Source organism: Lepus europaeus, chromosome 2 (assembly GCF_033115175.1).
Source record: "Lepus europaeus isolate LE1 chromosome 2, mLepTim1.pri, whole genome shotgun sequence".
Classification (NCBI taxonomy): Eukaryota; Metazoa; Chordata; class Mammalia; order Lagomorpha; family Leporidae; genus Lepus; species Lepus europaeus.
The window spans coordinates 93,308,591-93,332,223 of NC_084828.1; the positions used below are offsets into that span (position 1 = coordinate 93,308,591).

At 40.7% G+C, this 23,633-nt stretch overlaps 1 protein-coding gene across 3 annotated transcripts in view; it reads left to right on the forward strand.

Annotated features, from left to right (window-relative positions):
- Nucleotides 1-6,120, forward strand: part of KLHL24 (kelch like family member 24) — a 49,999-nt gene extending 43,879 nt beyond the window's left edge. For all 3 annotated transcript variants that reach the window (XM_062210387.1, XM_062210369.1, XM_062210378.1), the window contains one exon: nt 917-6,120. In XM_062210387.1, coding sequence (XP_062066371.1) covers nt 917-1,117 — 201 coding nt within the window. In that variant the 3' untranslated portion in view covers nt 1,118-6,120. The remainder of the gene's footprint in view (nt 1-916) is intronic.
- Nucleotides 6,121-23,633: the final 17,513 nt, after the last annotated feature.

Below are 23,633 nucleotides of genomic sequence, written 5' to 3' on the forward strand. Positions count from 1 at the left end.
CAGCCGGCGCGCTATGGCTGGCGCACCGCGCTGATCCGATGGCAGGAGCCAGGTATTATCCTGGTCTCCCATGGGGTGCAGGGCCCAAGCACTTGGGCCATCCTCCACTGCACTCCCAGGCCACAGCAGAGAGCTGGCCTGGAAGAGGGGCAACCGGGACAGAATCCGGCGCCCCGACCGGAACTAGAACCCGGTGTGCCGGCGCCGCAAGGCGGAGGATTATCCTAGTGAGCCGCGGCGCCCCGGCCGCAATAATTTTCTAAATTGAAGTGTAAATGTAAGAATATTTGATGTGTAGCATAACCAGATCCATGTAATAATGAGACAACTTTCAGTTAGTTTTTCTAAGAGCTACTTTCATCTTTACAAGAGTGTTTGTTTTATATATTCTTACTGACAGAGAAGAGTAAAATTTAGCTGAGTATCCCATTGTATGGGAAGTTAACTATTAAATATTATTTGAAACCTTCTATGTCCTAGCCAAGGCATATAATAACAGTATTTTGTTAATTTTGTTATTTTTCTCTTTCATTCATTCATCTTGTGAATAATCCTATGTAGTGAACAATGTCCCTATTCCTTGGTCAGTTACTACTTTCTTGTAATAGAACAAACAGGCCAAGCTGTTCAAAGGTGTTTTTGTTTGTCATTAAGTTAAACCCTTTCCATCAGTCCACCATGACCACCATACCTCCCACATCTTAATCCCAGTTACTAACATAATCTGTTTTAAGACTCCGCTTCATCCATGAAAAATTACCCAGATCAGGAATTAGGCAAAAGGAAGCTTATGTCTCCTCCCTGCCTTTTTTTTTTTTTTTTTTGACTGTGTTAAAGTGTATCTTTTCCTTTTCAGTTTCTTTCCAAATTATTTCTCTAAAATGGTTAATTTTTTTTTATGTATTTGGTTAAACAGGAAAACTGTGGTATGTCTGTGTGTAATGGTAAAATATATATCCTGGGTGGAAGACGAGAAAATGGAGAAGCCACAGACACCATTCTCTGTTACGATCCTGCCACAAGTATCATCACAGGGGTAGCTGCGATGCCCAGGCCGGTGTCCTATCATGGCTGTGTGACTATTCATAGATACAATGAAAAATGCTTTAAGCTCTAAGGCCAGGATACCTCACCCAAGAAGCCACAACGATCCAAGATGGATACTTAACAAATCTCCATTGTGCCACATGCAAAAAAAAAAAAAAAATTATTAAAAAAGTACTCATCGTGGTGCCTTTCTGCCCCATACATCAACCTTTCAAACTGTAATAAAGCCTTTCCTGTAACTGAAAAAACAAATGTTTTGTTGAGGGTAATGGTGGTTGTTGCTTGGCCTTTGAGTGTCCATTTATATTTCTAAGAAGCCTATGTGGACTAGAATAAGTCTGTCTGCATGCCTTTTAGGAATTTGTGAATGGTCTCATCATTGATACATGTTTATCTGCAACTTTATATTCCTTATTTTGTCATTTATATAGAGAAAATTGCATGACTTAAGGCTTCATTTAGGTTGAATCACCTAATGCTTAGAATGCATCCTAAGAGGGAAAATCAGTTTTAAAAATTGTCATCGATTCAGTAAATCCAAACTTTATTGAAGGAGTTTTTTCTGTAATAAATATTTTGTAATTGTGGTAATGACAACAATTTGAGTATCATATTGAATTATTGTGACTTCATTCTTAGAATTACTGTCTTATACACATATTAAGCACATTTTGGTGGTGGGGGTGGGTGTTAGCAGGATTAAAATTGCAGATTAATTGCCAAGAAAAAATAAAATAACCACTGAAGAAAGAATGACCCACTGTGGCTCTTAAAGTATCTATGCATCATCTCTAATTGCTCTGAGGAAGCTCCTTTTCCTTGAATGTGACAAAGGGAGGAGTTGAAATCCAGTTTTCAATATTGTCTTGTGAAAAGCAAGGACAGGTTTTCTCCCCAGCCCAGTACAGTTTGACCTCTTTAGTATGGTGCTCTGGGTAAGGACCTCTTCCTTGGTTATCTCACTTTCTCATGAATAGCTAATAATCCTGAGAGTTTAAACTGTTAAGGTGCCTTTAATAGGATAAGGCTGGGACCACCTATCTCAGTGGGTCCATTTTTCTTTTAAAACTAGCTATCTGAAAAACTTAACAAAAGTAGTTACAGTCTTCTAGGATAAATATTTCATTTGGTACCCATTGTTATAAAATATTGATCAACATTTTCAATCTCCTGTACAACAAGCTGCTTTTGTAGATTTCTCAACTTGAGTTTTGAAAAGTTTACCAGCTTTCAGGGGGGAATTTTTTCTGAAGCAAATAAATGGATATGGCAGGAACTGCAGTAATTATTGTGATTCCTGGGGTGGAAGATATAATTTACAACATTTTAGGAATGTTCCAGTAGCCTTCTGTATTTTGACTTCCCAATCACTGTTGTCTCTTACATTATAATTGTATACTTCTTGTCATAGGAGAGATGATGCAAATATGTGATTATAGTGTCACCAGATTTCTGTTAAAACCAAGGTTGTAATCAAAAACCTAACATTGGTAAACCACTTTTCCCCCTTGTCTTAGGATGATACAGAAATCTCAAATAGACATAGCTGAAACTTTAAATGCTATAATGCTTAGCTAGAATCTAATTCTGAGGAAAACTGAAAAAACTTAGACATTTTTAGGGAATTTTTTATTTTTAAAATGACATCCCTTTCTGTGATAAGTACCAGAGCAATTCAGAAAACAATGTTCTATCATTTTAGTTGCAATACAATTGTAGATACAATTGGTATACTTGTACAGTAGGTCTAGAGTAAACCCCTACTTCTAAATTGTACTTCTGTAGATAATGGAACTTATTTAGTTTAAAAATTCTTTACAGTAAGTGAAATAATGTATGAAAGTGTTTTGTAAATGCTGAGGATTATACAAATGATAGTTGTTGTTTTCATGTGTATTTGTAAGATAATGCCCATCATAAATCAAAAACTTCACATAAAAAAGACTTTTCAAGATAACTTTGTATCTAGTATTTTGTCTATTGTAAAAGTGTTTGCTTATTTGTGTTTTTTTACATGTATTTTAATATCCATGTGTTGATTGTTGTAAATTTAAATGAAATCCAAAAAAAAAATTTTGTTTAAACACAGACCTCATACCAATATTAATTTTTCTCTATATAATTTTAAACCACTTAAATTAAGTAGTTGCAATTTATGATGAACTTAGCTTGGATCCTAGAAAATTCAAGTAACTATTTTTAAAGTTACCCAACTGAAATTTCAATTTCCTTTCATTATTTCTCTTTATTTACTAGCTCTTGATAAATAGTGGTATTAACATGGATAAAAATAAAAGAATTTTAGGGTATAGTTAGTGTATCAAAAAGGAATATATCAACCAAATTAGTATCAGGTTATATTCATTCTGTCATCACTTAGTTGACAGATCTTTCAATAGGTGATGTTCATGAGCCTTTGCATTAATATGTATATACGTATGTATATATGTAGATAGTATGGTCATGTACACTCATATATAAACACCAACAATTTTAGCAGTTTGTGATGATCAGAAAAAATCACATAAAGTGAAACTTAGCTTTCCTTATTAAATGGAATTCCAGAACACTGGGGAGTAAGGGCATTTCTTGAGTGCTTTTCCACCTTTGAAGGGACATGATGGGTATTCCGTAAGATGACTGACATACAGTAAGAATCTGTATTAACACATCTAGTTTTACAAGGTAGGAAAACAAATTGGAGGTAGAGATGAGTTTGTTAAACCCAGCTGTGATACCTCAGTTAGAAAGGAAATTCAAAGTTCTGCTTTGTGGATCAGTAGAAAAGTATGGTTAGTTTTTGCCTTTTTTTTTTTTTTTTTTTCCTTTTCAAGAACTTTACTCCTTTTCCTCGTTTTCCTCTATGTGGATGAGCCACAAAGTGGTCTAATTTTTACAACAGAAGAGCTTCCTCCTTTTTTCCTGTAATCTTCCACTGACTATACAACACAGGTTTGACATGGTAGCCTATTGGATCTTCAATAACCTTTCCTTTTTCCTGGTTGACTTAAATATAGGTATTTACTCCATTTAAATCAGGTGTTAAGATGATGTAAATACTCAGGGAGGGTATTAACTTGTCACTTCTGCCTATTGGGGGTGTTTAAAGTGCCATAACTAAGTTTCAGTTTATGATTTTGGAGTAAATTTTGTAAAGGGGCTTCACACATGGCAGTGGTTGAACATTCATTCTTTTATATTTAGAAAGATGAAAATGTTTTGTGGACTGATATATTTTCCCTTAGTGAATATGAATTGTTTATGTATCACTACTGTCAAATACCCTTTATGAAACTCAGGAAAGACAGGTTCAATTATACTATTTTTGTCAATATGCAAACCAGGTATGTGTGATTTTTTTTTCCTGTTATCTATATATGGCAATAGTTTTTTTTTTTTTTATTGCTGTGAGAATCCATATATGAAAAGAGAGGGGTTGAATTATTTGTGAGTGCCTTGTGTGTCTTGAGGCTTCTATGTGGAAAAGATGACATCTGTTCCAAACTATTTTCAAAGAGGAGAGAGTGCTTTTTGTGTGGTGCCAAGTGAAAAGATGTTTTGTTTTTTCATTTATTTGAGAGACAGAGAGCTGCCATCTACTGGTTCACTCCCTGAATGCTCACAATGACCCCATCTTGGAGCCAAACCTAGGAGCTCAATCCAAGCCTCCCACATGGGTGGCAGGAACCCAAACACTTGAGCCATCACAACTGCTTCCCAAGGTCCACAGGAGCAGGAAGCTGGAGTTAGAAACAAGAGTGAGGCTTTGAACCCAGGCACTCTGATATGGGACACAGGGATCTAAAATGGCTCCTTACCAGCTAGGCCAAACACCCACCCCAAGGTAAGGTGGGCTTCCTAGGAACTGCCTTTGTTAGTAAACTCAAGAACCAGTTCAGTTCAACAAGATTTTGACCTTATTAGAATTTGCTGTGCATTATATTGAACCAGGTTTACATCACCTCATCCCATTATTCTTCTTAGTTAAATAAATAGATTCACTATACCAAGTAACCAGAATGGGACAATTTGGTTGACCTTTTAATGCAGTAGATTTGACTAGCTAGCTATACTTATTACATCTAATGCCAGGCACCAGAAACCACTTGAGCCAGGAATGTGAATTCCAGAGATATTTTCAACATAGACATTTTAAAACGTTTTATATGAATGTTTTACATTTGTATGATTGCCTTAGATAATAAATTTACTTAGTGCTAAGGATGATCATCATAAATTAATTTTTTAAAAAACAGTCATAACTTATTTTATAAATTATTCCAAAGAAAGAATTTGTTTTAATGTTTTCAAAATAACTGCACCTAAATTTTTTTATGTGCCTTAAGTTCTGTAGTGCTATTTCAACTTCTTTTAATCTATGTAAAGCTTACTTTAGATAAATTGATACATGTTCCCTATAGAGTAAATAAATTTTGCTTTCTTACTTTTTTTTAACACCAGCCATGTGGTTATTTGGCAGAATTCAAATGTTGGAGATTGTTTACTGTTTGGCATGTTATGTTTTTCATTTTCACTTTTTGATACCTAGGTGCTTTTAGAGTATTCAGGCAAACCTCTATCTTACATTGATTAAATCCTTGTAAACATTGTTGGCAATATCTACATCTAATGTCAGAAAAGTATGTCTACTTATTTTTGTTCCATTCTTACATACTATTTTTTCTCTACAGGCCTGTTCTTTAACTTTCTTGAAAAAGCACTTATTCTGCCCTTCCCCATCAGTCCTTCTCAAAGCTGTCTTTAAACTCTTTGAGAGTTTCTGGAGCTAAGACAACACAATGTTAGAGTTAAATGAATATAATCTGCAGAGAGTGCAGACCTGTGGCAGTCAGATGTCATTTGCTTTTATTAGAGGCCCCAGAGTCTTCACCGTGAAAAAAAAATGCCTTGTATTTCATTGTCTTCGATTCAGTTGTAGCATGTTAATACTTACATGTTTTGTTGACATATACTTCCTGTGTAGTTTAATTTTTTAAAAGTTGTATCTAATAAAATGTATTTTAACCATTATTACTTGACCATTTGGTTGTATTAAATTTTGTTTACCAAAAATGTGGCTTTCTGTTTTATTTTAAATATATCCAAGTGGTTATGCAAAAAAAAATTAGTAAATATATTATGTATTAATATATGTATATATTTACTGATTCATCTATAAAATACTGGAAGGATAAACATGCAATTAAAAACATGAGTATGCAAGTCTTTTATTTGCAAGGCAGAGACAGATCTTCAATGCATTGGTTCACTCCCCAAATGTCCACAACAAAGGGTTTGGGCCAGACCGAAGCCAGGAGCTAGGAACACCATCTGGGTGGCAAGAACCAAAGTGCTTAGGCTCCCAGGAGCATCAGCAGGAAGCTGGATTGGAAGCAAGTCCAGGCACTCCAGTAGAGGATGCTAGTTTCCCAAGCAGCAACTCAACCACTGAGTGAAACTCCTACCCTGTTTTTTTATTTACTAGAGAGGCAAAGTCAGATGTCAAGAGAAGGTATTGTTCTTCACTGGAGAGACACTATCTGAATTCATATTAGCAAAAGTAAATTCTTGAAAAGATATATATATGTGTGTGTGTGTGATAGAAGCACAGGTAATACTTAGCTTTTTATACCTACAGTTGTGCCTTCAAAATAAAATGGCAAGTTAGAGTGCTTTTTAAGTAGTAAACATTAAAGGGGTTTTTGTTTGACTTAACTCCTCTGTAGCCAAATCTGTAAAGTACATGGACTTCCAACCAGTGCTCAGCCATAGAGCCATTTGCCTCTGTGCTTCCTGGACCCAAGAAATGCAGCTGTAATCCCTTACAGATGTCTCGTGAGGAGAAAGAATGCCACATACATTGAAGAGTGAGCACAGAAGAGCAGCCCACAAGTGTTGGTTCCATCTCCATGGCAGTCATTCCAGGACAAAATGCAGTGTGCAGAAGCAGGGAAGGACCTGAAGGGACTAAAAGTATTCATTAGCTCACACTTGGAAAACCAGGGACAATGGATAAATAGGGACCTCTATCGCCTACACTCTGAAATGAGCTACACCTGCCTTCTGTTTTTCTGCCATTTTTTTTTTCTTTTTTCTTTTTGACAGGCAGAGTGGACAGTGAGAGAGCGAGACAGAGAGAAAGGTCTTCCTTTGCCATTGGTTCACCCTCCAATGGCCACCACGGCTGGCGCGCTGTGGCCAGCGCACCGCGCTGATCCGAAGCCAGGAGCCAGGTGCTTCTCCTGGTCTCCCATGGGGTGCAGGGCCCAAGCACTTGGGCCATCCTCCACTGCACTCCCGGGCCACAGCAGAGAGCTGGCCTGGAAGAGGGGCAACCGGGACAGAATCCGGCGCCCCAACCAGGACTAGAACCTGGTGTGCCGGCGCTGCTAGGCGGAGGATTAGCCTGTTGAGCCACGGCGCCGGCCTTTTCTGCCATTTATTAACTAGTAATGGGGGGAGAGATTGAGAAGGGGTCATTTCCTCCTAATTTGTTGGAATCTTTTTTGAACACTTGAACCAAATCTCATATTCATATTTTTTATTTCCTATATTTTACAGTGTTTGGACATCCTTGCGGTGCCTCTACAGCCCTCCCAGTGTTAGCTGATTCCTAGAGATGGCAATAAACAGCTCTTCAGTGAGCCTGCCTTTCACGTACAACAAATCCCACTTCCCGCATCCGTGTATCTTCAACCACCTGCTTGATGTAACTCCCCCACACCAAGCCAGCATTTTCCCTGCCCTAATTCAACCCAAGGCCAGTGGATAGACAACAAAGGACAGCCCATATGCCTCAGAGCCTGCCAGAATTATTCAAACTACCAAACCTAAGCTGTTTACCCTGTCCTACCTTGACCTTTTCCTGAGGAAATCACAGTAATGGCTCTAACCTATGCATCCCTGTGGCTCCTCTCTGCCTCCTGACCAACACACTGGTTCTTCCTCTTGTGGCACTACTTGACCATGTTTGTCAACTTGTAGGGAAACTGAATGATGTCAAATTCTCTCTAAATGGCATTGACTTTATGTTGTCAGTGACTTTTATAAGACTTAGACACAAATCACACTCATTTTTGTATTCCAATACCATGCTCAACACAGAGGTGTTTAATGTTTTAGTAAATCACCAATTCTGGTTTTTACAGATACACCAGAACTTGTTAAAAACAGACCTTTGTTGTATTTTCCACTCGATGTGTGGCTTCCTTATACCAGCAGTTCCAAGTGTTGTTTTATTAGCAAGTCTGACGTCTGACTCATAGTCTTGCTCTTAAATTTTGATTTCTGCCATTATCCTGAGTCATTTCAGCATACAGGACCCAACTCCTTCCTCTAGCCTCATACTGTTTTGACTTCCACTCAGTGGATCTTCACTCCCATGCACTTTCAGCACCACAAAGGGCAATGTCCTAGATCTTTTCACCAGAATTACACTTCCTGTGAAGTTGGGAATTCCAAAGCCATTTTTAACTTCCTCCTTTGCTTCCCTTTCCTTCCATCTCTTTCATTCCATGACTTTCTTTTTGACTTCTTCCAGACCTCCAATTTTCTCACAGCTCTTCATGAAGGTCCCTGGCTTAACCATCATCCTGCCCCAGCCTGCAATGCATAATTAAAGTGTCATTAGCCACTCTTACTAGCACTCAAAATATGCTCACTCTTTTGATCTCCCATTCTGTTTACTCTCTTACTGCCTACTTGCATATCAGTCCAAGTATTGGCCTTCTCAGCTTCTATGCCCAAGGTACTGAGCACTGGTAGAGAAAAACAATTAGCTGTAAACTGTTACTTCCAGTTTTGTGATCTCCAGCCTCAATTGGACAAGATATCCTTGGCAAGCCTTCAGGGTGTACTTATTTCCTCCTCATTCCCCTTTGTTTTTAACAATTCATCACTCTCCTGGTGTCTTCCTCTTTTGTGTTAGCAGTTGATCTTGCCTTCTCTTTCAAAAAGAAAAGATAGCCCAGTAAGAAAGAAAAGAGCCCAGTAAGAGCCCAGTAAGAGCTCTTTCAACATCTTGTCCTCTCTGTTCATGATTTAGGTGCTCCCACACCAACACCTAAATTCTGAAATTCCTCCTTCAATTTCTTAAGGATTTCCCACTATCATCCTCTCATGTTCAACCTCTCTATGAACACTCTCTCATAGAATTTAAACAATCTAGCCTCTCTCATCTTTTTTTAAATTATTATTTTTTTTTTTATTTGACAGAGAGAGAGAAAGGTCTTCCTTTCGTTGGTTCTCCCCCCAAATGGCCACTACGGCCGGCATGCTGCGCTGATCCTAAGCCAGGAAGCGCTACTAAGTTTTAAATGCTTGCATGAGTTTGGGAAGTCAAATCTTGTCCAAACTATAATACCTGGCTAGCCAAATATCTTAAACATCTCTACATGTCTTAATGCAACACAGTCTCATTCACACCGCTGCTGAAACTGCACTTGCCAAGATCTTCAATTATATCCTTGTTGCTAAATCTGAAGAATTTACTTCCCTACAACTCTGGTGCTATTGATGACCTTCTTGCTATCTTGGCTACAATCAACAAAACTCATTTTTCCACTTTTCTCTTTCAAGGGTTCTTCTTCCACCCCAGCCCTAAATCCTCAATCCTTATGGTCTCATGTTATATAGATAATTACCCCGGGTAATTTTATCTACTCCTATGGCTCTGGTTATGACCAACTGATGATTTCCACATCTAAATGTTCAAGCAGGACCCATATATCCAAGTGTCATCTAAAAATTTCAATCTGAGTCCTTATTCTACGACTACAACATCTGAAACTCCAAAACCTCATTCTAAAAAAAAAAAAAAAAAAATGCCCATTTATCAGGTATTTTCTTTTTTGACTGATAGCAATAATATTGAGCATTTATTAAAGTGAAAAACATAGTAATTTTCAATTTAAATATGCATACAAATACTGACTATCTGTCTTGTGCCAGGAACTCTTCCAATTTGATTTCTGTATCTATTATCTTTCTTTCTATATCTACCTATTGCATCTGTCTATCTACTTTCCACGATTCCATCCTCCCTATCAAAGCCTTGGTTCCACCTTTCATCATTTTCCATATGGAAGAGTCTCCTATTTGGATTGATTAAGATCAAAGCATGCAACCAGAATGCAGCTGAAGCCAGCTCTGTCTCAATAGGGAATATACTGGAAGGTAGCAGAAGCTCTCATAATTGATGACAGATCAAAGTGTCAGTAAACATGATTAGATGGTTACTCTTGACTACAAGGGAGGGTAAGAAATTGAATGTTTAACTTCCCAGCTCTATAGAAGGCAAGAGAGAAAAGGTTGGGAATGGATGCTAAGTCTGCCAAGCTTCTGTGTACACAACATCTAAAAGGAGAAAGTTTCAAGAAGGAAAGTGGGTTGATTAAAGGGGAGGCAGAGCTGCTTAACCCTATTGTTGAATACATAAATGCTTCATTCAAAATATAGAGGTCAACACTGTACAAGGATATATAATTAATATTCAAAGACATTATATGAGTTTTCCTAGCTATCAATATATTGTTACTCTGTTTCCTGTTACTATTTCAAAATACCTGAGGCATGCTTCTTTATAAAGACAAGAGGTTGGCTGACACCACTGCTCACTAGGCTAATCCTCTGCCTGTGGTGCCAGCATCCCAGGTTCTAGTCCCGGTTGGGGCACCGGATTCTGTCCTGGTTGCTCCTCTTCCAGTCCAGCTCTCTGCTGTGGCCAGGGAGTGCAGTGGAGGATGGCCCAGGTCCTTGGGCCCTGCACCCGCATGGGAGACCAGGAGGAAGCACCTGGCTCCTGGCTTCGGATCGGATCGGCATAGCACGCCGGCTGCAATGCACTAGCCGTAGCGGCTACTTGGGGGGTGAACAAACGGAAAAAGGAAGACCTTTGTCTCTCTCTCTCTCATTGTCTAAACTCTGCCTGTCAAAAAAAAAAAAAAAAAAAAAGACAAGAGGTTGATTTAACTCACAATTCTAGAGGTTCAAGGGTATGGCACTGGCATTCGCTTTGCTCTAGTAAGGACCCCCTTGCTGGGTCACATGACAGTTAATATAATGGTGGGAACATGTTTAAGAGGGAGGGACTGCATGGAGAGAAAGGAAACATAAAGACTGGAAAGGTACCAGGATTGCCCTTCTTACAAAACTTGCTATCATGAGAACAACCAGAGTCTCATGAAATCCACCTTAATCTCTTCCAAGTGTAGCACCTCAATGACCTGACAACTTCCTACTAGGCCCCACCACCTCTCAACATTACCATACTAGGGACCAAGCCTCCAACATGATGCCTTGGAGAATAAGCCACATCCAAGTCAATGGATGTTATGGAATTTTTTTTCTTTTAAAACACATTGCTTGGGGCTGGCACTGTGGCATAGCAGGTAAAGCTGCTGCCTGCAGTGCCGGCATCCCATAAGGGTGCTGGTTCAAGTCCCACCTACTCCTCTTCCGATCCAACTCTCTGCTAAGCCTGGAAAAGCAGTAGAAGATGGCTCAAGTCCTTGGGCCCCTGCGCCTGTGTGGGAGACCCAGAAGAAGCTCCTGGCTCCTGGCTTCAGATTGGTGCAGCTCTGGCCATTGCAGCCAACTGAGGGGTGAACCAGCAGACAGAAGACTCTCTCTGCCTCTCCTTCTCTCTCTGTGTAACTCTGACTTGCAAATAAATAAATAAATCTTTAAAAAAAAACATACTGCCTGCATTCTGGGTTGTGAAGACTCAAATTCTCTCTATATATATGAACTCTGGCTACCTATACTCTCTATTTGAGATTATCTGGGGCCAGCATTGTGACATAGAAGCTTAAGCATCTCCTGCAATGCTGACATCCCATATGGATACCAGTTCCAGTCCTGGCTGCTCCACTTCTTACCCAGCTCCCTGCTTACTAATGCACCTGGGAAAGCAGCAGAAAATGGATCACATGCTCAGGGCTCCCTGATTCCCCGGTTGAGATTCATTGCTGTGGAATTTGTACTTACACCAAGGACTGTATAGATCCTTTGTGTGGTTCTTGTGGCAGCACCAATGAGGGTTGTACCCACTGGGGCTAGAGCCCAGGCACTGGTCTCCTTTGAGGAGAGGTGAGCATGAGACTATGCCAACAGAGCAGAACAAACCACCCTTCTGATGAAAAAAAAAATAAAAAAAGATATACCACACTTAACCTCCGTGTCACCCTGGACACTCCCTTCACCCTGGAGCACTGAACAGAGTTCCTGGCCACACCTAGCATATGCCTCTGGGTATTCACTGAAAATGCAGACACTCCACTGAGCCACAGAGGAATAGTCCAAAGATAAAAACCATCACAGGGGAAAAACAAAAGGAAAGGAAACAAACAAATCTCCACAAATGCCTAATAATAAACATAGCAATTCAAGAAACAAGAATAAGGAAGACAACATGATGCCCCCAAAAGAACACAACACTTCAATACCAGAATGTGAAGATGAAGAGATTGAAGAAATGGCAGAAATTGAATTTGAAAAATAGATCATAGGATTATTTAGAATTAATCAGAAGCAAATCCATGAACTAAAGAAATACATACATGACATGAAAGAAAATTTCTCCCATGAAATTAAGATCATAAAGAGAAATCTAAATGAAATACTGGAAATGAAGAATTCAATAGAACAAATAAAAAATGTGTTGGAAAGCCCTAACAACAGACTTGGTAAAGCAGAAGAAAGAATATCCAAGTTAGAAGACAAATCTCTGGAAATTCTACAGTCAGACCAAAAATAAGAAGAAATTAGAAAACTAAAAAACACTGTTGGAAATCTATGGGATACTATCAAATGACCCAACATATGGGTCTTGGGAGTTCCTAAAGGTGTGGAAAGAGAGAATGGATTAGAAGGCGTTTTATAGTGAAATAATAACAGAAAATTTCCCTAATGTGGAGAAAGAAAGGGACGTCCAAGTACAGAAAGCACATAGAACTCCTTATAGACATAACTAGAAAAGATCTTCACCATGGCACATTGTAGTAAAACTTTCCACAGTAAAACATGAAGAAAAGATTCTAAAATGTTCATGAGAGAAACTCCTGATTACTTTCAGAGGATCTCCAGTTAGACTCACAGCTGACTTCTCATCAGAAACCCTATAGGCTAGGAGAGAATGGCGAGATATATTCCAAATCTTAAAAGAAAAAAACTGCTGGCGCCGCGGCTCACTAGGCTAATCCTCCACCTTGCGGCGCTGGCACACCGGGTTCTAGTCCCGGTCGGGGCACCGATCCTGTCCCGGTTGCCCCTCTTCCAGGCCAGCTCTCTGCTGTGGCCAGGGAGTGCAGTGGAGGATGGCCCAAAGTCCTTGGGCCCTGCATCCCATGGGAGACCAGGATAAGCACCTGGCTCCTGCCATTGGATCAGCGCGGTGCGCCGGCTGCAGTGCGCCGGCTGCAGCGCGCCTACCGTGGCGGCCATTGGAGGGTGAACCAACGGCAAAAGGAAGACCTTTCTCTCTGTCTCTCTCTCTCTCACTGTCCACTCTGCCTGTCAAAAAAATCTAAAAAATAAATAAATAAATAAAAAAGAAAAAAACTCAACCCAGAATACTGTACCCTGCAAAGCTCTAATTTACTAATGAAGGTGAAATAAAGACCTTCCATAGGGGCAGGTGCTGTGGCGTGGCAGGTAGAGCCACCACCTGCAGTGCTGGCATCCCATATGGGTGCTGGTTTATGTCCTGACTGCTCCTCTTCCAATCCAGCTCTCTGCTTATGGCCTGGGAAGGCAGTGGAGGATGGCCCGAGTGCTTGGGTCCCTATACCCATGTGAGAGACCTAGAAGAAGCTCTTGGCTCCTGGCATTGGATTGGCTCAGCTCCAGCCATTATAGCCATTTGGGGAGAGAAACAGTGAATTGAAGACCTTTCTCTCCGTCTTCTCTTTTCTCTGTCTGTACCTCTCAAATAAATAAATAAAATCTTTAAAATAAAAAAAAGAGGGGCCGGCACTGTGGCACAGTGGGTTAACACACTGACCTGAAGTGCAGGCATCCCATATGGGTGCCAGTTTGAATCCTGGCTGCTCCTCTTCTGATCCAGCTCTCTGCTGTGGCCTGGGAAAGCAGTAGAAGATGGCCCAAGTCCTTGAGCCCCTGCGCCTGTGTGGGAGACCTGGAAGAAGCTCCTGGCTCCTGGCTTCAGATCGGCACAGCTCCGGCCATTGCGGCCAATTGGCGAGTAAACCAACGGATGGAAGACCTCTCTCTCTCTCTCTCTCTCTCTCTCTCTCTCTGCCTCTCCTCTCTCTGTGTAACTCCAACTTTAAAATAAAATAAATAAATCTTAAAAAAAAAAAAGAAACAAAAACTACATACTATCAAGGATATTAAAAACTCTGCCAGCATTGTGGTGTAGTGGGTAATGCCACCACATGTACGGGTGCCGGTTTGTGTCCCAGCTGCTTCTCTTCTGATGCAGCTATGGCCTGGAAAAGCAGTAGATGATGGTCCAAAGGTCCCTGCACCTGCATGGGACATCCAGAAGAAGTTCCTGGCTCCTGGCTTTGGATCAGCTCAGCTCCAGGTGTTGCAGAAATTTGGGGAGTGAACCAGCAGATGGAAGACCTTTCTCTCTTTCTCACCCCCTCTGTCAGTAACTCTACCTCTCAAATACATAAAATTTAAGAGAGAGATTGAGAAGGCCTGCACTCACCTCCATTGCAAAGAAGAATCAGAGTAACAAAGGAAGGATCATGTTTCTAGCAGATTAAGGGAAAACTTCAGAAATAAGTGACAAAAATGTAAACAGGAAAGAGAATCTGAAAGCCAACATACTGCAGCTTCTCCCCTGGCCCACTGGCTGGGAGGATGCCATCTTGCCAGGAAAAGCTAAGTGAAAAACTCCACGACGCCCAACATCACTGCAGTCTGACAGCCCTAACTGCAAAACTCCACAGTCCTCGTGGGTTTAAATCCAAGCTAGAAAGCTGAATGGGGTCCAAGCAACTACTCCAAAATATGAACACACATTGCCTCCCTTCTCCCAAAGAACCAGACCCCAGATGCTGTGGCCCAGCTGCTGCTACACTCCATTCTATCTGAGAGAACAGCAAGCAGCCCCATTCCTACCAGAATCCCCAGAACTAGAACTAGGGTACTTCACAGGGCCAATAACAGGCTCCTTGCTGTGCATTGTCTAGGGAAGTTCCTCTCTGCTTCTTGGGGCTCAGTGCCAGCAACAACCATTACACAAGCCCAGAGGACCAGACCTAAGGAAGTCACTCCCTGCATCTCAGCACAGGGTGCTGGGATGCCAGCATACAAACTCCAGGGCAACCCTTGCATGCCCTATGGGAATTGGAGGCAGTCCCTTCTGTGTCCTACAGCTCTGGGACTGTAGTTGTAAGTACTGTAATCCCTGGTGTAACTGTTACTTAGTGGTGGAGGGTCCTATCTGCATTCCTATGCTTCAGGCTGGCAACTGTGAGTCCACAACCACCAGAAAAATGTGGCATTTGACCTGTGAGATCAACATAAGGATCTCAGTGCATCCTACATCTCTGGGACTGGGACTGTGGGTTCTGTAAGTCCCAGGGACACCTGCATTGCCCTAGGTCTGCACTTGCTAGTACAAAATGCCCAGGATAATATTCAATCACACAGTAGGACCCAGGTAAGGACCCCATTGTGTCCTGCAGCTCTGGGTCTGTGATCATTCTTTAAGTCCCAGGGAAAACTGTACTCACCTATGGGGCCTACAGAAGTCCTTATCTGTGTCCCACTGATTTAGGCTTATCTTGCCAGTGCATAATCCCCAACATAACCTATGATCAACCTGTGGGGCCTGGGTAAGATGCCATCTGAGTCCTAAAACTCTGGGATTGAGACTGTTGGAGTGATATTCCACAGAATCACCTGAGTTCTCCCCATGGGACAATGGGTAGGACCCTATTTGCATCCGCTACTCCAGACCCTTGCCTACCAGTGCACAATCCCCAGCATAACCTGAGCACGAAACAGAGACCTGGTTAAGGTCTCCACTGCATCCCGAAGCTATGGAACTATGACAGGTGACACTATAAGTCCCAGGAACATCTGCCCTTGCCCTGTTGGACCTGGGGAAGGCTCTATCTCCACTCCATTTCTGCTGGCCCAGGGTTACCAGTGCACAATCCCCAGCATAACCCATGCTTTTCCTGTGGGACTGGGACAAGGTATCAATCATACCCCTCAGTACGGGGACTTTGGCTTTTGATGCTATAAAACTAAGCATCACCCATAACATACCCACTTAGCAGAACCTGGAGAAGGTCCCATCCATATCACATAGTTCCTGGGCCATACTATTGGTACCACAAGCCCCAGCAATACTCAGGCTTGCCTAGTAGGACAAGGAGAAACCCCTCTTCTGTGTTCCACAGCATCAAGAACATGGCTACTGCCATCGTAACTCCTAGTGTGATTGACACTCAACATTCTGAGGCCTGAAGACACACAGTTTTGGAAGCTCATTGTGATTTAACAGTCATACAACTACCTCCATGAACTGCTACAAACTAGACAAATGTGGCATTCTGACACTGCTGACTTTGATTATAGCTGAAGAACTCATTCAGAGGTTACACTTCTGGGCTCACCTAGAAAACCAAAGCCAAAGCAACTACCCTCACAATCCACCTAAACAAAAAGTCTTTTCTAATGAAAGCAACTCTATGAAGAATAAGGAACTGTTATGCTATATGCCACAACATCAACCTAGTGCCACAGGAAACATGAAGAAGCAAGGAAGCGTGACATCTCCAAAAGAACACAATAGTTTCCTAGAAATAAATCCTGACTTGAACGAAATCTATAAAGTGCCTGAAAAAGAATTCAAAACAACGGTCCTAAGCAACCTCAATGAGATGTAAAAATATGGCTAAACAATTAAGAGAAATGAGGAAAACAATAGATAATGCAAATGAGAAATTCAGCAAAGAGAATCTAAAGGGAATCTATCAGAAATTTTGAAGGTAAAAACTTCAATCAATGAAATAAAAAATACACCTGAGAGCTTCATTAACCGAATAGACCAAGTAGAAGAAAGAATTCTGATGTTGAGGACAAGACTTTTGAAATAACCCAGACAAAAATAAAGAGGAAAGAATTTTTTAAAATAAAGCCTGCAAGACATATGGGATACTATTAGGTGAACAATTATTCATATAATTATATCTGAAGGAGAAGAGAAGGAAAAAGCATTAAGAATTTATTTAATGAAATAACAGTTGTAAATTTCCCAAATCTTGAAAGAGATACGGATATCCAGATACAAGGAAGCTCAAAGGACCCCAACCAAACTCAACACAAAAAGACCTTAAGTGATATTACAGGTAAATTATCAAAAGTTAAGGAGAAGGAGAGAATCCTAAAAAACAGTGAGAGAAAAACATCAAATTACAAATAAAGGAAGCCTCATTAGAATAACATCAGACTTCTCAGCAGAAACCTTGTAGGCCAGAAGAGAATGGGATGATATAGTCAAAGTCTTTAAAGAAAAAATACTTCCAACCAAGGATACTATATCAAGTGAAGCTATGCTTTAGAAGTGAAGGAGAAATAAAGTATTTCTCAGACACATAAAAACTGAGTCAATGCATCACCACCCGACCAGCTCTACAAAAAATCCTGAAGAACATTCTACACAAGAAGTAAAAGGATCACAAAAACCATCATGAAAACACGGGAGAGAACAAAATTCCCTAACACAGCAGAGAGACAAAAGAGAAAGAAAAGAGTATCTGGGGCCAGTGTTGTGGCATAGCGGGTAAAACTGCCACTGTGGTGCCAGCTTCAGATTGGTGCAGCTCCAGCCATTGTGGCCAACTGGGGAGTGAACCAGTGAATGGAAGACCTCTCTCTCTCTCTTTTTCTCTCTCTCTGCCTCTTCTTCTCTCTGTGTAACTCTGACTTTCAAATAAATAAATAAATCTTAAAAAAAAAAGAAGGAAAAGAGAATCCAACCTTGTCATGACAGAAAATTATCAAACACAAATATAAATAATAAGAGACAAAAATAAACAGAGAGCTGGAGTAGCTATACTTATATCAGATAAAATAGAATTTAAATAAAAAATTGTAAAAAGGACAAGGAAATTATATATTGATTAGAGGATTGATTTAGGAAAAATCTATAACAATCATAAATATATATATATATATATGCATCTAATACAAGGCCACCCAGATATAGAAAGCAAATATCATTAGACCTAAAGGTAAAGACAGAATCCAATACAGTAACAGTGGGGGACTTCAACACCACAACACCATCAATGGACAGGTCATCCATATAGAAAATCAATGAAGATTTATCAGAGTTGAACCATACTATATAGCAAATGAACCCAACAGACATTTACACAACATTTGATCCAACAGCTACAGAATACCTATTCATCTCATCAGCACATGGAACATTTTCTAGAATGGACACAAAGTCTATTTTTTTTTTTTTTGGACAGGCAGAGTGGACAGTGAGAGAGAGAGACAGAAAGAAAGGTCTTCCTTTTGCCATTGGTTCACCCTCCAGTGGCCGCCGCGGCTGGCGCGCTGCGGCTGCCACACTGCGCTGATCCGATGGCAGGAGCCAGGTGCTTATCCTGGTCTCCCATGGGGTGCAGGACCCAAGGACTTGGGCCATCTTACACTGCACTCCCAGGCCACAGCAGAGAGATGGCCTGGAAGAGGGGCAACCGGGACAGAATCTGGCGCCCCGACTGGGACTAGAACCCGGTGTGCCGGCGCCACTAGGTGGAGGATTAGCCTGTTGAGCCGCGGCGCCAGCCACAAAGTCTATTTTTAAAAACTCAAATCATACTATGTATCTTTCTAGACCACAAAGGGATAAAACTAGAAATCAACAAGAACAATAGAAAATTTACGAATTGGAGAGCGGCAAGATGGCAGAATAGGAAGGGAGCACACCATAGTCCAGGAAAAAACAGTTTAATAAAAGTGGAGATACTGCAGGGTCAAGGAAGAGTAGGGGAAGAAACAGCAGAGGAAACTCTTCCGGAACTAGTGATTCACAGTGGACCTGCGTGGAGAGCGTGGGAGTCCAAGTTCGGGACACCAGCGGCAGACTCAACACACCAGCGCTGGAATGCGAGGTGAGCCGAACCTCAATAGCCCGCGACACCAGCGGGCAAGCGGAAAGAGGAGACTAGAGGGAACAAGGCTTGAAACTCCGTGGGGAAAAGTTCACCAGGCTAACTAGAAGAGAGAGAGGAAAAAAAAAAATTGACCGATACAGAAACAAGTTTCTCTCTCTCCACTCACCCCTAAAAGGCGAGCAAGACAAAGAGCAGGCGCCATTTTGGACATACGTCATAAGCAGGGTGACCTCAGGTCTGCACCAGCCCTGAGCCTAGCAGAAAAACCTGACTCTGGGGGGAGGGGTGAAATAACAGGAGATTAGGATCTAACTTGGCAACCCACTGGGAGACTGCAGGAGAATTGGAGCCCACACCGAGGGCAGCAGAGGTTCCCTGTGGGGTCCTTGGGAAAGAGCTTCCGATCTGTGGCTCCTGTGGGTATATCATTCACCTACTAACTACCTCCAATTCCGTTCAGCTGTGCGGAATTACTTCCCTTTTGAAAAGGAAGGAAGGAAGGAAGGAAGGCGCCGTGGCTTAACAGGCTAATCCTCCGCCTTGTGGCGCCGGCACACCGGGTTCTAGTCCTGGTTGGGGCACCGGATTATATCCCGGTTGCCCCTCTTCCAAGCCAGCTCTCTGCTATGGCCCGAGAAGGCAGTGGAGGATGGCCCAAGTGCTTGGGCCCTACACCCGCATGGGAGACCAGGAGAAGCACCTGGCTCCTGGCTTCGGATCAGCGAGATGCGCCGGCCGCAGCGGCCATTGGAGGGTGAACCAGCGGCAAAGGAGGACCTTTCTCTCTGTCTCTCTCACTATCCACCACTCTGCCTGTCAAAAAAAAAAAAAAAAAAAAAAAAAAAAAAGGAGGGAAGGAAGAAAGGAAGAGAGAGAGAGAGAGAGAGATTTACCACGCCTAACATGGGAGTGTCACCTTTGACACACCCTCAACCCTGAGGAACCAAACAGAGCTCTCAGGCCACACTCATCTCAAGCCTCTAAGGCTCCATCGAAAGCAGACAGTCCACTTAATATAGAGCCATAGTATAACAAGAAAAAACACCACAGTGAAGAAACCAAATATCTCCAACATGCCAAAAAAACAAACGCAAAAACCAAGGTAACAAGAACAAGGAAGACACTATGACACCCCCAAATGAAAAAGACACCCCAATTCAAGATTATGAAGATGATGAGATAAAAGACATGCAAGAAGTGGATCTCAAAAAATTGATAAGAACATTAAGAAGTTCTCAAAAACAAATTCTTGAACTACAGAAATCCTTAATGGACAAGATAGAAAATCTCTCTCGTGAAAATGAAATATTAAGGAGGAATCAAAATGAAATGAAACAACTAGTAGAACAAGAAACTGTGATAGTGACAAGAAATCATAATGAAATGAAGAATTCAATAGATCAAATGACAAACACATTAGAGAGCCTTAAAAACAGAATGGGCGAAGCAGAAGAGAGAATATCAGACTTAGGAGACAGAGAACAGGAAAGGAAACAGGCAAACCAAAGAAAAGAAGAGGAAATTAGAAATCTAAAAAATATTGTCGGGAATCTACAGGATACTATTAAAAAACCTAACATTCGGGTTCTAGGAGTTCCTGAAGGCATGGAGAGGGAGAAAGGATTAGAAGGCATTTTCAGTGAGATACTAGCAGAAAATTTCTCAGGTTTGGAGAAGGACAGAGACATCTTAGTACAGGAAGCTTATAGAACCCCTAATAAACATGACCAAAAGAGATCCTCACCACGACAAGTTGTAATCAAACTCACCACAGTGAAACATAAAGAAAAGATCCTAAAAGGTGCAAGAGAGAAACGTCAGATCACTCTCAGAGAATCTCCAATTAGACTCACAGCAGACTTCTCATCAGAAACCCTACAAGCTAGAAGGGAATGGCGAGACATAGCCCAGGTACTAAGAGAGAAAAAATGCCAGCCCAGAATATTATATCCGGCAAAGCTCTCATTTGTGAATGAAGGTGAAATTAAGACTTTTCATAGCAAACAGAAATTGAAGTAATTTGTTGCCACTTGTCCTGTCCTGCAAAAGATGCTTAAAGATGTGTTACACACAGAAACACAGAAACATGGTCATCAATATGAAAGAAGGTAAAGGAAGGAAACCTCACAGCAAAAGATCACAGGAAGCTCAATTTCTCTTTGACATAGAATTAAAATCTGATTCTCTGTTAAAGCAATGTGTTAAAGAAATCTATTATGTTCTCTTGATGTCTGTTAAATTCTAATTGTTCAAAAACAGCTGAATTTTTATTAAGAGCTATGGGTTATTTAAATATGTGCTTATTTTCAAAGATTTGAATAATCACCTTGTAACAATGATCACATTTGGTCTATGTTATGTCATGATTTTAAGGAATCTTATTTCAACCAGATATTTTGGATTTTGAGCCTTCTTGGCATTCATGACAGGCATTCAAAAAATCAAAGTTTCAAACGATCTGGACTCTAAAATTTCCAGTAAATCTTGGACTTCGGTTTTTCCAGTTTGGACCCAACTGAAAAAATTGAAGGACCTATGTCTCTCATCTTATAGAGATACCAACTAATCAGGCTATTTGGATTATATTAGAAGTACTTTCAAGATGTGACGTGGTACTAAATTTTAAGTTTCTATAATGGAAAATGCTATTAATACAAATGTTTGAGAATTAAAAAGTCTAATGATCTTGTGTTACTAGACATGATAGTTATCTTAATGAGAAAGCCCCACAGGCCTAAAGGGTTAAATACTTGCAAAATCCTACAGGTGTTTTCAAAAATACTGTGAAGTAAGCAAGTGTCTCTTGTTAGTTGATGAGTTTATAATTTTAAACATGGCGACTTAAAATTTTTTGTCATCCGCAGTTATATATGATTTGCTGCTCATAAAACTAAAGCGTTGTTGGTTCTGGGTTTAGCTGTCCTCCTATAGGTTCCTATGGACTTTTCCCAGCCACTTCTATTGTATTCAGTACTTTGGGATGGCTCTGTAAACAGATGAAGCCAATAATGTATTAACAGTACCAACTGAGAGAGAGTATGGTTAACTGAGGTTACTAAAAACAAAAAGCAATTAAAATCAATTGGCAATCTACAAAAAGAGTTAAAGATTTTAAAAGATATTATTAAAATTGCTATATTGGTCTATTATGTTATGTTATATGTGTGTACATACTGTATGTCCACATGGGAAAATTTTATTAAGAGTTTTATTTTAATTGGCTTATAGATAAGATTGTCCATAAATTTAAGCTGCTAAAATTAATCAAACATACATTTTAATTCGTGTGACCTGAATCTCTGCATCATATGTTTTATACTTTTTGGTAGAAAGAAACTAAAAACATATAAAATGGTTGTGCTTAAGTTTACTGGTTAAACAAACTACACCATGTTAGATATTTAAGAGATGTTTCCAAATACATGATTCTTAAAATTTCTAGAAGGCATTGGACCTTCTGGTAAATGTTTTCTTAAGTTGTTATCTAATGGTTGAAACTGTTTGCTAAGTATTCATGTGATATTGCTATTGTCAGCAAGCGATCTAGGACTTGCTCCCTCATTTCTCTATTCTAAGCCCAACTTGTTCTTTCATTTCTCTATTCTCTTCAACGTAGGAAACTAATTCTATTATGAAGGAATCTGTAGGACGCACACTTTAATCTTTAGACCTTATAAAAGAGATGGCTAACATTTTTCGGTAATAGCATAGCCAAAAGAAGAGCTTAAATAATAATCTCATAGCTAGATTTACTTCACCATCAGCGAAGTATACAGTAAGTAGAAAAACCCTCCCTTTCAGACCAAAGGGAAAGAAAGTTTTAAAGTGAGAATGTAATTTTCCTCATGGGCATTGTCTACCTTAGAAAAACTACTACAGAACATGCCTGTGACTATAGACTTGTAGTTCAGGCCACCGAAGATTAGAGATGGGACTTGGGCACTCCCTTGACTTGCATCCTCTGGTCTGCTTTAACACAAACCAGGAGGAAAAGAAAGCTAGGCATCAGAAGCAATGGGTGGCAGGCCTATTAATGTCTGATCTGTACAGTGATCTGCCCTCAAGGAGACCCAACAGGCCAGTCCACTGCAGTGGCTTTCAATGTGGTAAGCCTGGGCTTCAGCAGAAGTCAGCTTGTGAAGAGCCCTGGCAGCTCTGCCAAAAGTTGGATCACTGGAAATGGACCTGCCCTGGAGTCGAAGGATGCCCAGGTCAGAGCCACAGATCTTATTGGCTCTAAGCTGAAAAGCCCTTCACTCAGCCCAACTTCCAAAGTGACCACTGCAGCTGAGGGGATGGCCAAGTAGGGTCAGCAACACTGCAGGCAGAACTGTAAATTTCTTGTTAGAGATGCCACCTGCCTTTACCTGGGCAGCTCTCCTCCCAGGCCAGCCAAGTAATGAAAGTCAACAGAGTGCCTTCCCCTAGGAGATTCACACCTCCCTTAGGATATACCCCATGTGAAGAGAT